Below are 18,718 nucleotides of genomic sequence, written 5' to 3' on the forward strand. Positions count from 1 at the left end.
GACATATACTTATATCATATGTAACATAATTACTCATAAGTGTGCCAGAAATAACTTTTTCTCAATAAGACCTTGTTGCAAGGACGTCACTTCCCAGTCGATGACGGTTTTATCGTCATCAAAACTAGTTCTGGCGGGGAGGGAAGGAAGTTAAAACCAGTTTAACGCGACGTTAGTCCGTATTTTATTTGGTGGTTGTGAAACAAGGTCTCATTAAAATTTTCAATACAGAGATGTTAAACAGAGGCACACTTATGAGTAATTATGTTATGCTAATATTATATATATTAAAAGCATTCAAAGTCATGGTTGCAATATTAGAAATTAAATTTTATTATTTTATGCAGAGACACGATACTACATGACTGTTCAAAGTTTTAAAAACGGTTAATTAAAACTTATTTTTAAAATATTAAAATTTAATATCTTGAAATCAAGTATTAATTAAACGTTTTTAAATCTTCAGTCGTGTAGTATCGTGTCCCTGCATAAAATAATAAAATTTAATTTCTATATACTAATATTGACGAGTCAGGTACTCTACAGAGCTGTATATATCGTCACATACTAATATTAAAATAAATATCTTCAGCTTTAAGAATCATCAATAATTTAAATGAGTTTTAGTGACACGGCTGATACTTCATGGTTAAAATATTTTTATGAAAAACTTAATTTTGAAATTAGTCTGTTTGAAATATGCGACAGATTCGGTCCGCTTCAAAAAAGTTCTCGAACCCGGAAGCTTGTGTAAACTTTAAAGTGATTAAGTTTTTAATAAAATTATTTTCATCATGTTAAAGTATCAGTTGTGTCACTAAACCTGATTTAAATTATTATATTTAACCACGATCAAGAAGTTTAACGATAATTTTCATCTAGATTACCCAATTTAGTTAGCCTAATATTTTTGATTTTTAAACGGTAATTTGTAAAATAGTAGTTTTATCCTTACAAGTTATGCCCGCTCTTGAAAACGTGCAGTTTGAACGTATAGGAAAATATTTGGTGCTCAAGGAATCAACGATTAAAATTACGTACATTTTCTCTACTTGTTTATCGTGTTATTTTTTGTAATATTACATATTTAATTTAAAGGATTATACTTCAGTGATTTAGAAAGTGACTTTTTGTAATAAAACAATCTGAAAATTTAATTTTTAAATTTATGTGATATCAAATAATAAATGTAGCTGCCACTTTGTGGAATTAGTTTGTCAAAAACTGTGCTTTGAAAAACCGAATCATTACTTAATTTATCTCGGACAAATCTGAAATGCTATTTTTTTCTCAAATCCAGCATCATCTGTCATTGATGTGTACGCTATTTTAATTCAACTTCGCAAATTATTGAAACTAAAAATGAAACAGTTTCTAGCATGAAGGCTTTGAATAAGCTCTTTGTAAGTGTGCCGGCGAGTCTGTCCCTTTCACAATCGAACTTCCGTTCCAGACGAACCCGGATCTTAACCGAAACATTGATCTAGACGGTCCAAAGGTGGAAAACTAAATAAATGGCAATTTGCTAAGCATACAGCCCGGATATTTCACGTAGTAGCTCGGAACTTTGCAACGAGGTTTATAAAGACACACTGCTGCCCGACAACTAAAAATGTATTCAAAATAAAAAAAGCCATTAGTTGGTCTTTTGACTTTTTATATATCTTTTTTCAAAAACATTAAGATCCAAGCTTTCGTCTGGAGTTTCCCGCCTTCCCGTTTCAGCTCGACTTTATCAATAAAAAGGTCTATTTTCATTCGAACCATTTCCCGCGAACACATTTCCCGCGTCGCTTAAAGAGAAAACCGAGAAAAAAATTAGCGCGCGTTAAAAATTTCCGAGTTCATAAAGAAGAAAAATAAAAGAAAGAACGGGGGCGCCTTCCTTTTTAATTTAAATAACTATCTTTCAGAAAGAGGAGCTGGGATGGCGGCATCGTAGCAAAGGAGGCAGCCAAAAAACGAGTAGGGTTAGAAAGCCTAACAAGGCATAAAAGCTAAATCATTAGAGAGAGTAACTATGTTGTTTTCTCCTTAATGATTCTCAGTAGGGTATAGGGGACTTTAAAAATAACATGAAGCAAATATATTGGTCATTACTGAATCTAAAGAAGCTAGATTAACCCCTCCGAAGCGAGCGCATCCAACGAAAAAAGAGCTAACGACAAACCCCAGAAACGGATATATTGACTTTAGGACAAACAAGATCGCGCGTCATTCGCATTCTTCAACTTGTCGCGCGGAGCCGTATTCATTCGTGGTTCCAATTTCGTTCAGACTACGGACATTTTGGATGGTCAGTAGTATGGGGCGCCAAACCGGAAAAAACTAAATAACATATCTAGAAATATTTTTTCCATTTCTAGGAATATATTTACATTTCTAGGAATGTTTTAACATTTCTAGGAATATATTTTAACATTTCTAGAAATATTTTATCATTTCTAGGAATATATTTTTAAACTCTAGGAATATTTTTCGGACATCGAATATATTCCTAGGAATGTTAAAATATTCCTAGAAATGTTAAAATATTCCTAGAAATGTTAAAATATTTCTAGAAATGTTATTTAGTTTTTTCTGGTTTGGCGCCCCATACAGTAGCCCAACTCCCAAGGGTAGTCGATGTAAATTATTCTATGTTAAAAAAAACTGAAATGAGATAGAAGATCAATTTTAAAGTCCATTTTATATTTAGCGTTATAGTCGTAAGACCAACTATTTTATCATATATTTTACCATATAGGTAACGTAATAACCGAGGCTATGACACTTAGCAAATTGTTTACCGCGTCCATTCTACCAGTGACGACACTAATTGAGAACTAGTGGCACCCGGTAATGAAGTTCTTCGGGTGACCTTATCGTCTCAGTTGCTTATCATTGAGGGTCAGGTCTTATTGGCTTAGAAAAATTTCAACGGTTTCAATAGGAAATATTGAGAAAATATGGAATCAGAATGTAAAATTGATTTTGCCAAAACTCTGGCTACGACTCTACAGGTAATATTTTATGTAAATAATTGACTGACTAAAATAAACACTAAAAGATTGTTCTAATTACCTCTATTAGAATAGTGAGAAGTAGCAATTTCCCGTGAACAGTAAACAACATTTCACGTACCCGTCTACGGTTCATTTGATTCGAATAATCTGCCTTAATAAGGCTCAAATGTAAGTGTTTATTTATTTGGCACCTAAGAGTGCAATTCATTTAAAAAGTTAAATTAACCATTTTAAAAATAAAGTCATATGTCTATAATCACCTCCAAGGGGTAATTCCCTACACGAACATTCAATGAATACTATAAACAATTGTAATTTTGCGTTTACAACGACTCTTACGAATGATTCACGTTGAATTAATATTCATTTTATTTTAATAAATGAAGGCTTAAAATTAAAATATTATTTTAAATATAATTTAGCAGTGACATTTATTAACAGTATGTGTGTATATTTACAAAACCATTTAAATATTACGCAAATTCCAAATTACTAATATCAAAAATAATTTTAAATACTATTACAATACAATTTCAAAAGTCTGCAAACGCAAAATTACCATTCATGATTCGCAACCACGTAATTAAATGAAACTAATACTATATTACCAAAATAATTTTGCATATGCAATGCCATTTGTTAACCTACTTTTACAAAACCATTGTAAAGGCCTGCAAACGTTATATTATAATTCACAGAGCGTTTTTGCAAGCCCTTACGAGGTTTCTAAATATAAATTTTTGTAATTAGATTCACAGGGAGTTTTTGCAAGGCTTTACGAATCTTCTAAATAGAAAATTTTCTTATTCCGAATTTTGATGTTCCACTCCTAGACAGATATCTCTGACAACTAGCATAAGCCACCCAAAGAAGAAAATAAATATATCACATATATAAAGAGAGAAAGGTTTCACCAAAATCCCAGAAGGGAAGCCTACTAGTTCAGCGATGGTAAGCGCGGAGGTAGGTAATGATGGCCACGGAGGAAACTTCCTCGACGATTTCGAAGATTTTTCTCTTACCAAATTTTGTTACCGATCATTAGACATAAGAAAAACAAGACTCTTTTAATGTTACGAGAAACGTATAGGCTGCACCCGCTATGTAAAGCCTGGATGGGTTCAAGCGAAGGGGATCTCAGAAATCGAAATGCCAAAAGTATTTCGAAGATTTTATTGCAAATCGATTGCGGAATATAAAGAAAAAAAACTGAGAGTCGCGTAAAACAAAAAAAAAACCTCTTTCAGACTTTTCCCTCAGTACATTCTTTCCGCTTTGGGTATTAAAAATATTCCATTCGCTCTATTGATTTTTTTGCTATCTATTTTTTTGCTATCCATTTCTTTTGGTGAAGTCTGCTGGCCGGTTGTTTTCCATGAATTATTTGTAAAATACGTATAAGGAACTAGCCGCGAGTCCAACATTTGCTCAGAAGCGTCGATCAATAACAATAGCGGGAAAAAAGGGAATAAAAAACGGAAAAAGATGGACATTGATGATCTTCGTTTTTTTATGGATCTTTAATAGGCCCAACTCGTAAAAATAATGTCGTAAAATTCGATGCGCCGACCCACATTTTATTTCCACTCGCTGATATATATACTTCTAACTAGAACTTATGTAGGAGTGCACTAGAAATGTTTAGAACTATGTTAAAACGAGCGGGGCTTAAACTACGTCAAATGTAAGATGCAACGCGTAATTTGAAATTCATTGGCTTGTCGAAGTTACAAAGTAAATCAATTTAGAGAATAAGAATTGAAGAAATCCCATTAGACCCTTACACGTTTGAAAAGGAAGGATATCCTTTAAAGTAGAAACGCCATTTCAGGCAGATTTTTAAATTCTTAATAGCAAACAGTCTGAAATGTAGGAATCTTTTAATAATATAAAAGCCACGAATTCAACGAATTTTTTTGTGGTGAATATTTCACGAGTTAAACTTATGTTTATAGTTTTTACGTTATATACCGCTTAATATTGCGCGGTTGTTTGAGTAATAAATAAATAATTAATTTTCCCCGCCATAAAGTTTAAATTGGCGCCATCTAGTAATAGCGTTAAAATCGAACTTTTAAATGCTCGATTCCCTGTTGGAAATTTTCGAAATGGTCTATTCGTTCTCACACTGAAGTTCTCGAAGAATTTATTGTTTTAGTTACGCGTAAATTCACCTATTTCGACGGTTAAAAAGATAAATTGAGGTAAGTTAACTTCTATTCTAGCCAAGGCTTAATTACTTTTTGGTCAGAATTTACCGGAATTTACTCAGAAATTTATATACCGGTGCTCCAAGCGAATCAAAAGCCTACTACACCGGTGGTCTCATCATAATGCACACAGCGGGCCACGTAACCCGGCACAGCTGGCACCGGAAATCCCGTTGTGCTCTAAAAGGCCGGGAAACGGGACCACTGAGCCTCATACGGAGACACACCGTCCCACAGCAGGCTACCCAGTCCTCCGAGGTGACCAGTTTGCCTGGACCCTCTTCATTAGCCTGAGCCGAAACTCAGTTTCCAAGCTTAATAACCAGTAGGTGCCGAGTTTAGCGTACCACAGAGAGATGGTAAATATCGGCTATAAACCACGCCCCTTTCTATGGGAATCATAATTTCCCGTTGTTAAGGTTTAAAGTTTTACCGCAATTCCAAGTAAACAACGCACGTATGTAATGGATATTATTAGACTTTTCGTAAACATAAAAGAATCGCGTAGATTAAGTTTGCGGGAAATTATGCTCGTTGGTTTCGAATATTTATTTTCCCTTCATTCATTATTACTGATTCTTAGCTTGTAACTGTTTTCTCATCGATTAATAATGGTGAACTTTGACCTCAAATATCTTGGGTTAGCTATTAAATTTTAAAATTGAAGCTTTCCCTCGGTCGGTCTCTTTCGTTATAGCTCGAAGCTTTAATCAAGATGATTGATGATTAATATGCTTTCTACTCGGACGAAAGGCAAACGTTAGCTAGTTACAAATAAAATTTAAAGTTCTGTTTAAAATTTAATTAAAATAGTTTGATGTTTTCGGTGGGAACGTAGATTTTCCCTTAGAGTTGTTGCAATTTAACTATATGTAAAATACCTCTTGCAGAAACTTTACACTGCTGATAAAATAAGGCTATGCAAAATAAACAAATTGTGATTTTCTAAGACAATTACGTATGGCTTTTATATAAGTATATTTTAAACTTGACATTGGTAGGTGGACTATTAAATGCAATAATGATTGAGGCGTCAAGAAGGGGTAGGTATACATACATTTGTTCGAATTTCATTCGTCCGAAATGTTTCAATTGCTCGAATTGGACAACTTGTTTGTTTCATTCGTCCGAATCGGTAACATCACTTGTCCGAATTCTGTCGCTAAATTAGTATTTCTTATTGCTGTTTTTTTTTGGTCCGGATTTTTTTTAGTGCAAGAATTAAAACTAAAAAACTATACATTGTAAATATCTTTGTTTGTTAGTGAGTGGGAATTGCGTTGAATGTTGTGGATATTTTAGGTTAGGTTAGGTTAGGTTAGGTTCACGTTAAGGTTACTATTTCCTTATAGTAACAATATTAAAAAAAAAACAACCAATTCCTAATGTTTGAAAAAACGGACAAACAATTATTCGAACAAATGAGATTCGCCAGTAAAGTTAACATAAATTCACCAACTAAAGTTGTGATAAATTTTTCAAGCAAATGAAATACGTTTTCGGACACACGATCCTGTTTTCCGGCATTCGGACATTTGTACCACCGTTCGGACGAATGAAATTCGAACAAATGTACCCAAATCGTCAAGAATGTGTACAATAGAGAGGTTAAGCAGGTCACTCTAGAAGTTTGAACGAAAACGTCGGGAGTATCTACTCGTAGAGCCTAGTGCCGCCGATCCAACGCCGCCGTCGCCGATATTTTCTCTTACGCCAAACCACCGCCACCGAATCATTTACTTTTCGGCGCGCCGTCAAAGCCGCCGCCAATAAATTTTGCTCCCGCCGCCGAAATATTTTGAGTTTTCCTACGTAACTTTACTTTTTTTACTTACAAAAACATTTCGGAATTTTGAAAGCCACCGAAAAAAATCAACGCCGCCGAAGTGGTTTTTCAAAAACGCCGCCACCAACCGAAATTAAATCGGTTCGTGAAATTAAATTACTTTAATTCAGTTAAGCGTGCTTTCGCTTTGACTGCTAAAGAAAACCTTTACAGTTACAATACATTTTTTAACACAATTTTGAAATATGCGCAAAAATGCCCCTTAGGTATGGCTGAGAGCATTTTGTAAAGACAAACATGTTTTCGTGTACCCATGCATCTCCGTAGTCCAATTTCACCTATAATATACGAGGCTTAAGATAATTTCAATTTAAACCAATATTTACGATTGCTAAAACGCACGTTGCTAGAAAAGGAAACACCTGTCATAATTATCTCTCGATTTGCTGAGCGGGAAAGTTGTTATGCTCAGTATTTTTTATTTAAACGCTCTATAAATTATCATAAACCTATCATAAGGTCCCCATAAGCAAAGGTCTAGGATAAATTTTTTACTATCACAGGTATTCAAAATCTGCACCTCTTAGTGGCTACGTCCTCAACCACGGATTTCTGAAATAAATTTTGCGAAATGCATGATGATTGCGCACAAGCCGTGCGAAGAACGTTTTATAACTTAGAACCACGCGGGATAAATCTCAGCCGCGAGACCTTAACACCATAGCCAAGGCTTATTCGCAATTTTATCGCTTAAAAATTTAAAATTAACACTTATCTTTGCAAAATGATTAATCCGAACCTAAAACTGGCTATTAGAAATAAGAGTTGTGTTTCTGAAGGTATTTATTTTTCAAATTTGAGATTTAGACGCGTGTGGCATTTATCAACCCGAGCGTGGCTGCTCTACCAAGTAAGATAATATTTATTATTTTTTTTTTTCAAAAATAAGAAAGACTTTATTGGTGTATATGGCAGCGAATATTTAAGGAGTATAAATTTTGTAAAAGAAGATGTCACTACTGCCCTATCGTCGTACGTTCATTTTGTTCTCTCCAGGACAACGCCGTTACCATGGGCCCCTATGGTAGATCTTTACTTATGGGGACCTTATGATAGACTTATGATATTATACAACGTGTCACATAAGTTCTACAGAAATGTGGCGTCGCCTTCCAGTTATAAAAAGTTCCGACTCCGAAGTATAAAAGAAAGCCGTGGATAATGATCAAATTTCCCATAAGGAGACGTTGCACTACCCATTCGATTTGCCATGTCAACCACTTAAAACAAAAAAATATCCATTTAAAAAAACATTGGATTTAAGAAATTTTTTTAAAAATTTGAAAATCACGAAATGGGTAATTGGGACCACATTTAGGTAAATTTCATCAATTTTAAGTAAATTGGAACATTTTTGGGTAAAATAAAGAAAAAAATCTTATTATTGTTTTAAGTTAATCGAATGGGTAGTGCCACGTTTCCTTATGGGAAATTTGATACCTCATTACGCCCGACATTACGCCCGACTTTGAACAAAATCGGCAATAAACACCTCGGGTACTCTCCTTGTAAGTTTGTCTTATGGATGTAAACTATAGGAACTAATAAAATGTCAAAGATATTTTTCTTGAAAATCTTGGAAATGGAAATCTTACTTTTTCTTTATTGATGTGAAAGGCTTCGAGTTTGGGGTCGAATAGTAAGTGTTCTGGCTTGATGTCGACTGGAGACTGCCTTTTCCCTTTACTGCACAGACTCCATTCGGGATTTAACAAACCCCAGAAATCAGGACCTGCACGACATAAACATTCAACATTCGTTAAAAATAAATATAAGACATAAAATATAAGTAAAAATATATAGAATTAATGAAGTTTACATAATTTAGTAAGATTAATTTTTCTTGAAGCCCTATTTGATAAAAACGTTTTGATAAAACCAGGAAACGGGAAATTTCGAAAACAGAACTTATATTATCGTTTCACTGCGAGCTGAGACTTAAGGTATTAGGCTACCCGTGTTGTTTGAATAATGTAACATATACAAAATGTATTTGTCTTTGAAAAATAAAAATATCAGAACCAGTTAATATTTGAAATTTCTTGGATCTAGACTTGTTTCTTTCTTTTTGTATGCAACAGAATATTACGAAATTTTCATACTACAAACTTTCATATTCAAATTATTCGATACATACAAAGCATAAAAAAGGAAATAAAATTTTAAAATATTGGGCACTGAGGCAAATTTAACTAAGTTATCTCTTACAGGAAACGGCATACTAATAATAATAATAATAATAATAATAATAATAATAATAATAATAATAATAATAATAAAAATGAGCTAGCTTATTCACAACGCACCAACTTAGCCCTAAGTCATTGAGCGACCTTTAATGCCATTAAATCAGGTGGCTGGCTTACAACGCGTAGGAGGGTGGTGGAAAGACTTTCACGCTACCTGCACTCACTATTACCGTTAACATCTACAATTTGTATAGCAAGGCGAAACAGAAGAACTCGAAGGCAAACCCCTCTAACTATACTGTCAAGAGCAATATAGAGATAATACAGCACCTTATCTGATGAGATAAAATCGGTAAGCCCTAGCTGATCTGCTGTTTAATTTAAAAATTTGTTAATCAAACCGCTTTCTACTATAGATTTTTGAATAATATTACGTTGGATTATTAGTAAATAATAAAAACATTTATAAAAATAATTTTTATTTTAAACTGAGAGTAAATGTAGCGTTTAATTTCTGATCTGATATTTCGCATAAAAACAGATGATGGTAAATGAGATTCATTTTATTTTTGTTTTTATTCGTGCTAATTGTTATCCGCAGATGGTTAAAATGTACTTAAAAATAGGATTAATTAGAAGCAATTTTTAATCGTTTTTCTCTACTACTTTTAAATTCAAATTCAAAAAATTCAAATTCAAAATAATTTTTATTTTTTTTAGATATTTTTGAGGTGTAGAGGGCTACTAAACTCAATAAAACCTGCAAGTCTGTAAAAGCATTTACCAAAAAGGAATGGGTATACTTTATTTGTAACCGAAAGCTGACTCCGTTATCAGTTCGGTAATTCTAAGAGTATAAACATGATTTACGCGTCGAGAGAGGTTTTTATGTTTGTGATTTCGTTAGTAAGCTAAAGTCGAGCAATTTTTAAGCAAAGGTTTTTTAAGGAGGAAGATACGTGTGGAATATCGAATGCCGGGGCTTAACCCTAAAGCCTCTTTCGCTGTAAATCTTTATTTTACAAACAAAAAACCCTTTATAGTACCCACGACAAAATCGTTATCCTACATATAGGACACGTATATATAAAACACCAAATCTAATTTACGTATATAAAATGTTTTATCAACACATTTCAGTAAAGTTACGAGCTGCGGGATTAAAATTACGCCGATTCAGAAAATAGAAATCAAGAGACAAAACTAAATGGTAAAAGCATTTCGTCAACGCTTACTTATTGGAGGAAATACGAATAATTTTTTTTCGTAGATTCCTTTGGATTACTTCCTTACGGTGATATTAATATGGTATAATAAAATAAGAAGTTACAATAAAATGCAAAGTAAATCACAATAACGCAATCCGAAGTCTTAAATATATAAAAAAAATATTTTCGACTCAAGTTGACAGATTTCGTCGCAAAATGTGAAGGATTTGTCGGAAATAAGTAAAAGCGGTAGTTCCCAATGGCCGCGTTATTTAACAGCGTCCGCCAACGCGACACTAAATCCTCAGCCTAATGCACACCGGAATCTTGAAGGGCAAATTTGTCAAGCAGTAAAGGCTGTCGTGTCTTCGAATAAACGCTAGTATATAGTACGGTGAAAGTGAGGAACCAAAAAAAAAAGCTAAAATTTTACGGCCTCAAATATAAATTATTTCCTCTCTAAGGGAAATGTAAAAATTCTATCGGGAACAATTTGGAGGAGCATGCCCGGATAAAAAAGCTTTAATTTGATATAGAAGGAAAAAATCCCTCAAGAAGAAAAAAAAAAAGAATCCAGTGTTGTGTTTTTCTAGCAATTTATGATCTCGCTGCAGTATTGATAATGAAAAGAAATTCGCAATTTTTTTCGTTTCTTTTCGGTGGAGTTTTCGTGGATATGTGCCTGGGAGTTGTGGCTAAATCGGCGTGGCTATTTTCGAAGGGCCAAGCGCGACGCCCGACGGATCTAGAGAAAAATACGGGATATGGACATTTTTTGTCGGAAGGCGGAACCGTTAAAGAAAATGAAAGGTGATAAAATACAACGTTTTCTCGATCCCAAGGTGACCATCTTAACGAAAAAGAGCGAGATAGTACGAGGGGGGATGAAGTTCCCTTTACAGGAGCCTCAAATTGCTTCAATAAAAAACGGCACTCGCGCTGGCGGGGATAGTCATAAAAGGAGACACCAGTTTGTTAAAAAGAAAAGCGCAGGAGAAACTATTTACTTCGCTCTCGTTTCTTTTACTTTCGGAGGCTTTTTCTCCCATTTCGCCTCTTTTTTTGCGGTGTCTTACTTGTAAATTTCCAATATTAAAGCTTGATTTCGTTTCCCACTTCTATCTCGGTTTAATAAATTAAAAATGGAAAACCCTTTTCCCTTTTACAGAGTTAGGATTATCTAAATCTAGAGTTTGTAATGAGTTCGATCTTAGAGCGTATTTGTTACGTAAGGTTAATGTAATTTTATAATAAATAATATCGTATTATTTTAAAGAATCAAATGCACTGTAATCAATTTTAAAATATTTTCGGTTATTACCTCGAAACAAAAAAATATTGTTGGATAAGTTTACATTTTACTTAGCTTAACAGCTATTTAAACCTACAGGATTTTATTATTTTATTTAAAATTTTATTACAAAACCCGACTAGTTTCGGTAGATCAAATCGCAGTTAAAACTCTCTTCTTTTGCGCCAGTGTAATTAAGCTATTTAAATTTAAGATGGAAATTTTCTTTAATTTGTAGACAGCAATCTTTAATAATTTTTTTTTTTATTTTTTTTTTTATTTTTTTTTATTTCTATTTTTATTTTTATTTTTATTTTTATTTTTTAAACAGTTTAAAATTGTTCTATCATTACGCTATCAGATTATAAAATTAGTAAATAAAGACACGAATTATTGCGAAAGTTTAAAAAGACTTTTTATTACAAAATTTAAATAATAAAATTGGTTGACTAGTTTCGGCATTGTTAGTGCCATTTTTAAGACTGTACCGGGATGTGTCGCGTTACATCATTTTATAGTATTGTTCAAAAACATTTTTTATATTAGGTGGGGAGGGGGGATACTATAGATGGGGTTTTTCTATTTATCGTTATTGTATTTTAAATTTATTGTTTTTTAAAGAATTTCTTCCAAATATTGTGTAAATAGGGACCTTCATCTAGATTCATTAGATTATTGCGTTTTGATATTTCTATATCTTCACGTGAGTTTCGTTGGCCAATTTTATTTGGTTGGGCTACTATTTTAGAATTGTCAAAATCAATTGTGTGTTTTGTTTCTTTTTAGTGCTGTGCTACTCCTGATTTGTACCATTCGGATCTATTAATATAACCTTTATGTTCACACATCCCGGTTCAGTCTTGACAATGGCACTAGCAATTCCGTAACTAGTCGACCAATTTTATTATATGAATATTTAAATTATGTAATAAAAAAGTATTTTTAAACTTACGCAATAATTCGTGTTTTTATTTACTAATTTTATAATTTATTTTTAAATTATATTTTCGCGGTAAAATAAGCTAAACATATCCTGAGAATTGTGTTAAATATGTATAGAGATATTCAGTTTAATTTGTACTAAAATAAAATGAAATACAATTTTAAAATGTGCACTTTGACAAATTTACTTATAACAATTGTTGTAACTGAGAGTAGCGCGTAATAATGTTTGAAATACAGGTTGTCTCCATTAAATTTGTTTTTGTTACTCTTTTTTGGTCTATATATTATAAATCTTGCAATATTAAACTGTGCGAACAAGTCTGATATCTGGAAGTTTGTTTTTGTGAGGAGGAGGGGGGAAGGGGGGGGGGGAGGTACTGATGAAGTTTTTGCAGGATCGAAACGTCTAGAGTTTTATTAAAATACTTCGGCAAGAAGATTCTCTTTTATGTGTCTTACTTTTTTCATGACAATCCTAGAGAGGTGAGGGGGTGCCGGAGCCCTCATTCCGCAGTAAAGGAAAGTGGAGATGGGCCGACCCCTCACCCCAACCCCGACACTTTTTCAGAGCTAACAAAATTTGGAGACTTTCGGAATGAAGTTTTTGAAGAGCGGGGTGTCATGAAGGCAAACTCAAAGGGCCAAGGCTTAAAGGCTCGTGGAAAAAGTTATAATTATCTGACTGGGTTTTTTTCCACCGAAAGGCACGCGCGGGTTTGAGTGGCGGTATGACCTCTAACACATCTCTAAACTCGAAGGGGGAAGGGGGTGGAGGCTGCAAAGCGCGTATGAAAATCAACATAATAAATTAATTTGTATTTAAAGGGATGAAGAAATCGTTTAACCGGAAGCTTATAAATAACTTAGAGCGAGAGTGACGAGATACCGAAAATGAGGCTAAAGCAATGATAGATGAAAATATAATCGTGTTTTATACCATTTGAATAAATCAGCGTTTGCGAAAGTTTTTTTAGATATTTCGATAATTAAAAATATATTGCTACTAACAGAAGTAAATGAAGCGAAATTATAGGAGAGGGCCAAAATTTTATAAGGCATTTTCCTTAACGTGGTGAGATGAAAATCCATCGGAGTTCCACTCCCTTTAGTTCCCACCAAAAATTGCACTAGGGAATTGTGGGTATCCCATTCGATAAACACGTCATCACCAACTAGGCGATAGATGGCGAAAGTGGAGCTATGAAGGCGATAAATTTGAAAACGTCGATTAAAGGGAGACCTCATATGGAAAATGCGCTCACAATGAGAGATATAGCGGTCTGATAACTTCGGTTCATTTACTTCCGCTACTAATTGTAATTTAATATAAATGTGGCAAATAGAAAACGTGAGCGCCACCATTGCCGTTATTTCCTCTGACTATATCTCCCATAGGTCGTCACCAAAAGTTAGTGCTCGGAATTGTTTATTCATTATCCACAAATTTTCCGATTTATTTAAAAAACGTTGGTAAAAAGAATATCATTTTAACTTATTTAATTATATTTTATACGCAACCAAGCATTTATTTGAATAAAAGTGGTATTTATTTAAATAAATGTTTGTTTTATTTAAATAATAAGCTTATTCACTTTCGATTATTTAAACATTTTACAATTTTTATTCAACTATTGGTTATTTAAATAAATATTATTTAAATATCGCCGAGCTTATTTTATTCATGGATAAAAATTAATCGAATGCCGAGCACTACCAAAAGTAAATGAACCGCAGTTATCAGACTGCTATACTCCCCATGTTGGAGCAGTTACATTTTGACCTCGAATATGAAATTTTACGCGCTCCTAGTTTTTATGAAACAATTTTTTATACATAGAAATAGCTTTACAAACAAGTGCAATTTATCGCGTCAAAAGACTGGGCTGGAAATTAGCTTTTATTTGATTCGATTTTCTCATCATTTTCATAAGGAAAACGCCCTCCGATTCTGAGCGCTATTTCGATAACTACGGTTCATTTACTTCTGTCGTCACCTAACAGTGAATGTTGATGGTGATATAGAAAAATTCCGTCCATGTTCCTTAAATGCTTCTGCAATGGGGCTATTTCCTTTTTGAGTATAAATGGGCTTAACCAGATTTTAAATATGTAGATGTGAGTGGGAAACCCAACTCATTCATAGGTTATAATAAAAAGAACATTGTTCTCAGTGAAATATGGATTTCTCAATGTTTTGTATTCCATTTAACATTTATTAACCGTAGCTTACGAAAATCGGACTTTTTAGCTGACCGTTAGAGATTTGGGTACATTTGTTTCGAATTTCATTCGTCCGAACGGTAGTACAAATGTCCGAATGATCATTTGTCCGAATGCCGGAAAACAGCATCGTATGTCCGAAAACGTATTTCAATTGCCCGAAAAGTTTATCACAACCTTTGTTGGTGATTTAGTCGTTTACTGGCGAATTTAATTTGTTCGAATAATCGTTTGTCCGTTTTTTCGAACATTAGGAATTGGTTGTTTTTTTTTTAATATTGTTAATATAAGAAAATAGTAAAATTAACGTGAACCTAACATTTCCTAACCTAACCTAAAATATCCACAACTTTGTCGTAGGTACGTTTAACGGACTCTCTCGGATTGGAAAAGACACGAGACTTCAGTTCCACAGAAACAGAATTCTTGCACTAAAAAAAATCCGGACCAAAAAAAAAACAGCAATAAGAAATACTAATTTAGCGACAGAATTCGAACAAGTGATGCTACCGATACGGATGAATGAAACAAACAAGTTGTCCAATTCGAACAATTGAAACATTTGTTATTTCGGCGGTTCGGACAAATGAAATTCGAACATTTGTTCCAGCGTTTGGACGATTGAAATTCGAACAAATGTACCTACCCCCATTAGAAATTACCAAATTAGATAAAAATTATATAGCTTTAACCAAAGATAATTTTGGAAATTACCCTAGATTCGAATTCCGAGAGCTTTCCGATTGACGGTTTTGTCCGTCACGTCACCTCCGAAAAATCGGCCTCCATTCAGTCCATTGTCGCTTTATTGTCTTTTCACGGCCAACTATGATGACGCGCTGTTGGCCGTGGTCTTATTGGTAGGTTTCTTTGGAGCTAATTTGTTTTCGGAGCTCCAGCAGGAAGTCGGCAAACGCTACTGACTACGCGCGAGGCACTGATTTCGAATCTAGGGTATATATTCTATTTGCTGTAATTAGATGTAACAAATATACTGCCCGCTAAGAAACCATCATAGTGGTGTTGCCAGTCATGGTTTGTACAAAATATCCCCATTTAGGTTCGAAACGAAGTCTATATAAAAAGTGAGTGACATCACCCACAGGGAGAAACAAGCAATGTTTTATTTTTTGTTAGTGGGTGTCTTTTATTAAAGTAGATGTGAACAACGTTATCGTTCAATATCGTACGATTACTTTGACGTATTTTATTTTGAGGCTTTCAAGCTGTTTTTTTGGTCAAAGTTGCTCCGGGGGGAGAACAAGGTAGGACGTTATTTAGATCGCTGGGAGCAAGGTAATTGGGTTTATGGAGAAACTATTTGTTCGCGTCTCTTCGCGGTATATCCGAGTCCATTAAAAGCTCGGGGGAAAGTAATTCAATTGGCCCGCAGACACTTAGCGGTGCCAGAGGTCGAGTAAAAGGTCAAAGATGGCGGGGAGCTATAAAGACTTTGCCCTCGCTTTTTGCTCTCTTGCCAATCTCTTAAACCCTTTCAAAGTGCCGCTTAAGGCTAAAACGCGTATGCCGCTACATTTTGCTTTCTTCGGAGTTCTTTAGCGGGGGGACCTGGCGCGTCTAAATCCCTTTTATTAAATTGTAATAGCAAAGATCGAGAAAAAGACCGTAAACCCCCATCACTAAAACTAACGAGAAAATCGAAATAAATTTGTAATACGATTTGCGCTTTGAGGATTTTCTCTGGCGAGGCTAAGTGTTCCCGAAAGGTATTTACATTAAACAATTTCATATTTCTTATTATAATTTAATGAACGGATTCAGGATTTCGCAGCTTATAGGGAAAAAATTTGAGAGTAAAAACTAGAAAGTTCTTAGCCTAAGGATTTTTTAAATTTTCTTTCGAGCTAATGTAATACTAAAAGCAATTTAGCAAAGGAATTCTTCGGAAGTCAAATGTTTCAGCGATTTCAAAGAAATCTCCGAGTAATTTGAATCTTTCCGAAAACCAGTCGAAATACATCAAGATTCAAATCTAAAGAAGCCTAATCCAAATTGCCTCAATTGAACTACTTTATTAAATGAAACGAACAACGCGTTTGATTTGATTTTTTTCCGAAGTTAATGTATTTCTTTATTCTTTTGGAATATAATTACGTTAATATGATCCGCTGGCACCTCATTTCTTGGATTGCATTGGATTTTAAAATATTCGAATTAAATTAAATTTGATTCTAGTAAAAATTTATCATTCAACTCCCAACAGATCAAATATATTTAAATTCGATATTAAAATATGTAACGTCATAATTATTATGAATTTTTTTATCAAACTTTCCATTAAAATGGATTCATGAATTCAGATCAACTTTCAAAATTCCTCTCGAAACTCCAGCACTCTTCAGTAATTAGGTTTCTAATACAGACCGTCTGTAAAATCGTAAATTTCGAAACATCGGGTAGATAATTAATTTAGAATGAGCAAAAAATGAAGCGAATTTGTTTAATGAAATACCGCTTTCTGATTACGCATTTTCCCCTCAAAACAGCGGGAGATGGCACCAAATGGCTAATATACGAAACAGATTCAACGTTATCAGTTTTGAAACAGAAAGCTAATGAGGCGACATCTCTCGAAAGAAAAAAAAATAGAAAAAAACCGAAACCGGGCGCTAAAGAATATTACGAGTATAACACCTTTCTTCTATCCGGGTCGCGATCGTTGTAGGCGACCGGGCCCTGGACTTGAATTTCGGTTATTCTTTCAACGCGAGGTTATCCGGGCAAACAAAAAAAACTTCCTTTAAGGTTTCACCTCCATTTTCATCGGTCAAAATTATTTCCGGGCTGCCTCCCAGAGGGAAGCTTAAAATCGGGTCATTAATAGCGAACCAGGCCGGCACATCGCCAGCAAAAAATTCCATTCTACTTCGTCTTTCCGCCGCTAGAGGGCCGTCTTAAAGTTTCGTCCTCCAAACCCCTACACTCTACAACCGGCTTCCCCCCCCCCCCCCGAAATTGGAATCTCACAATTCTAACCGGAGAGGGTTATTTTTTTTTTATTCTCTCTCTAGAAATTTCGTCTTTTCTTGCTCCATTTTATTCCAAAGGTTTATACAGAGCCGGACAGCGGAATAAAACGATTTCCCCCCTCACTCCGCCTAGCGTCGCCGGCTCTCCGGGAATTCCAAGGAAAAGGCCCAAAGGCTTTAGACTCAGTATAATTCCGCGGGTTTAAACCCGTCAAAAACTTTAATAACGCTATCTATGTGAGTCACTCGTAACTACTATAAAATAGCCCGAAATGGAAGCGAAAGCAACGACTCTAATTTCTTATCAATGTCAGATTTTCAACCCATTTTTTTTAAGAAGGTACTGATTGACCCTGGTTTTTTTAACTAGTATTTAATCCAACCTATAGTATTTAATCCCAAACATAATATTTAATCCCAACCATAGTGTTTAATCCAAACACTAGTATATAATCCCAATCATACTATTTAATCCCAACGATAGTATATACTAAAAACCCTACTATTTCATTCAAACCATAGTATTTAATCCAAACGATAGTATATAATCCAAACCCTACTATTTAATTCAAACCATAGTACCTAATCCCAACCATAGTATTTAACCCCAACCATAGTGTTTAATCCAAACACTAGTATATAATCCCAATCATACTATTTAATCCCAACGATAGTATATAATAAAAACCCTACTATTTCATTCAAACCATAGTATTTAATCCAAACGATAGTATATAATCCAAACCCTACTATTTAATTCAAACCATAGTACCTAATCCCAAACATAGTATTTAACCCCAACCATAGTGTTTAA

At 34.2% G+C, this 18,718-nt stretch overlaps 1 protein-coding gene and 1 long non-coding RNA gene across 2 annotated transcripts in view; one reads left to right on the forward strand and one right to left on the reverse strand.

The window, feature by feature from the left end:
* The window catches only part of LOC149947423 (carbonic anhydrase-related protein 10-like), a 130,729-nt gene that overhangs the window by 39,953 nt on the left and 72,058 nt on the right, over nt 1-18,718 (reverse strand). The window contains exon 3 of the mRNA XM_090171782.1: nt 8,657-8,793. Within this exon, the coding sequence (XP_090027908.1) occupies nt 8,657-8,793 (137 nt within the window). The remainder of the gene's footprint in view (nt 1-8,656; nt 8,794-18,718) is intronic.
* Nucleotides 3,085-4,094, forward strand: LOC149947424 (uncharacterized). The gene is made up of 3 exons (XR_016480319.1): nt 3,085-3,173; nt 3,839-3,968; nt 4,051-4,094. It is a non-coding gene; the product is annotated as an uncharacterized LOC149947424 (long non-coding RNA).

The sequence above is a fragment of the Leiobunum rupestre genome, chromosome 4 (genome assembly GCF_980474605.1).
Source record: "Leiobunum rupestre chromosome 4, qqLeiRupe1.1.hap1, whole genome shotgun sequence".
Lineage (NCBI taxonomy): Eukaryota > Metazoa > Arthropoda > Arachnida > Opiliones > Sclerosomatidae > Leiobunum > Leiobunum rupestre.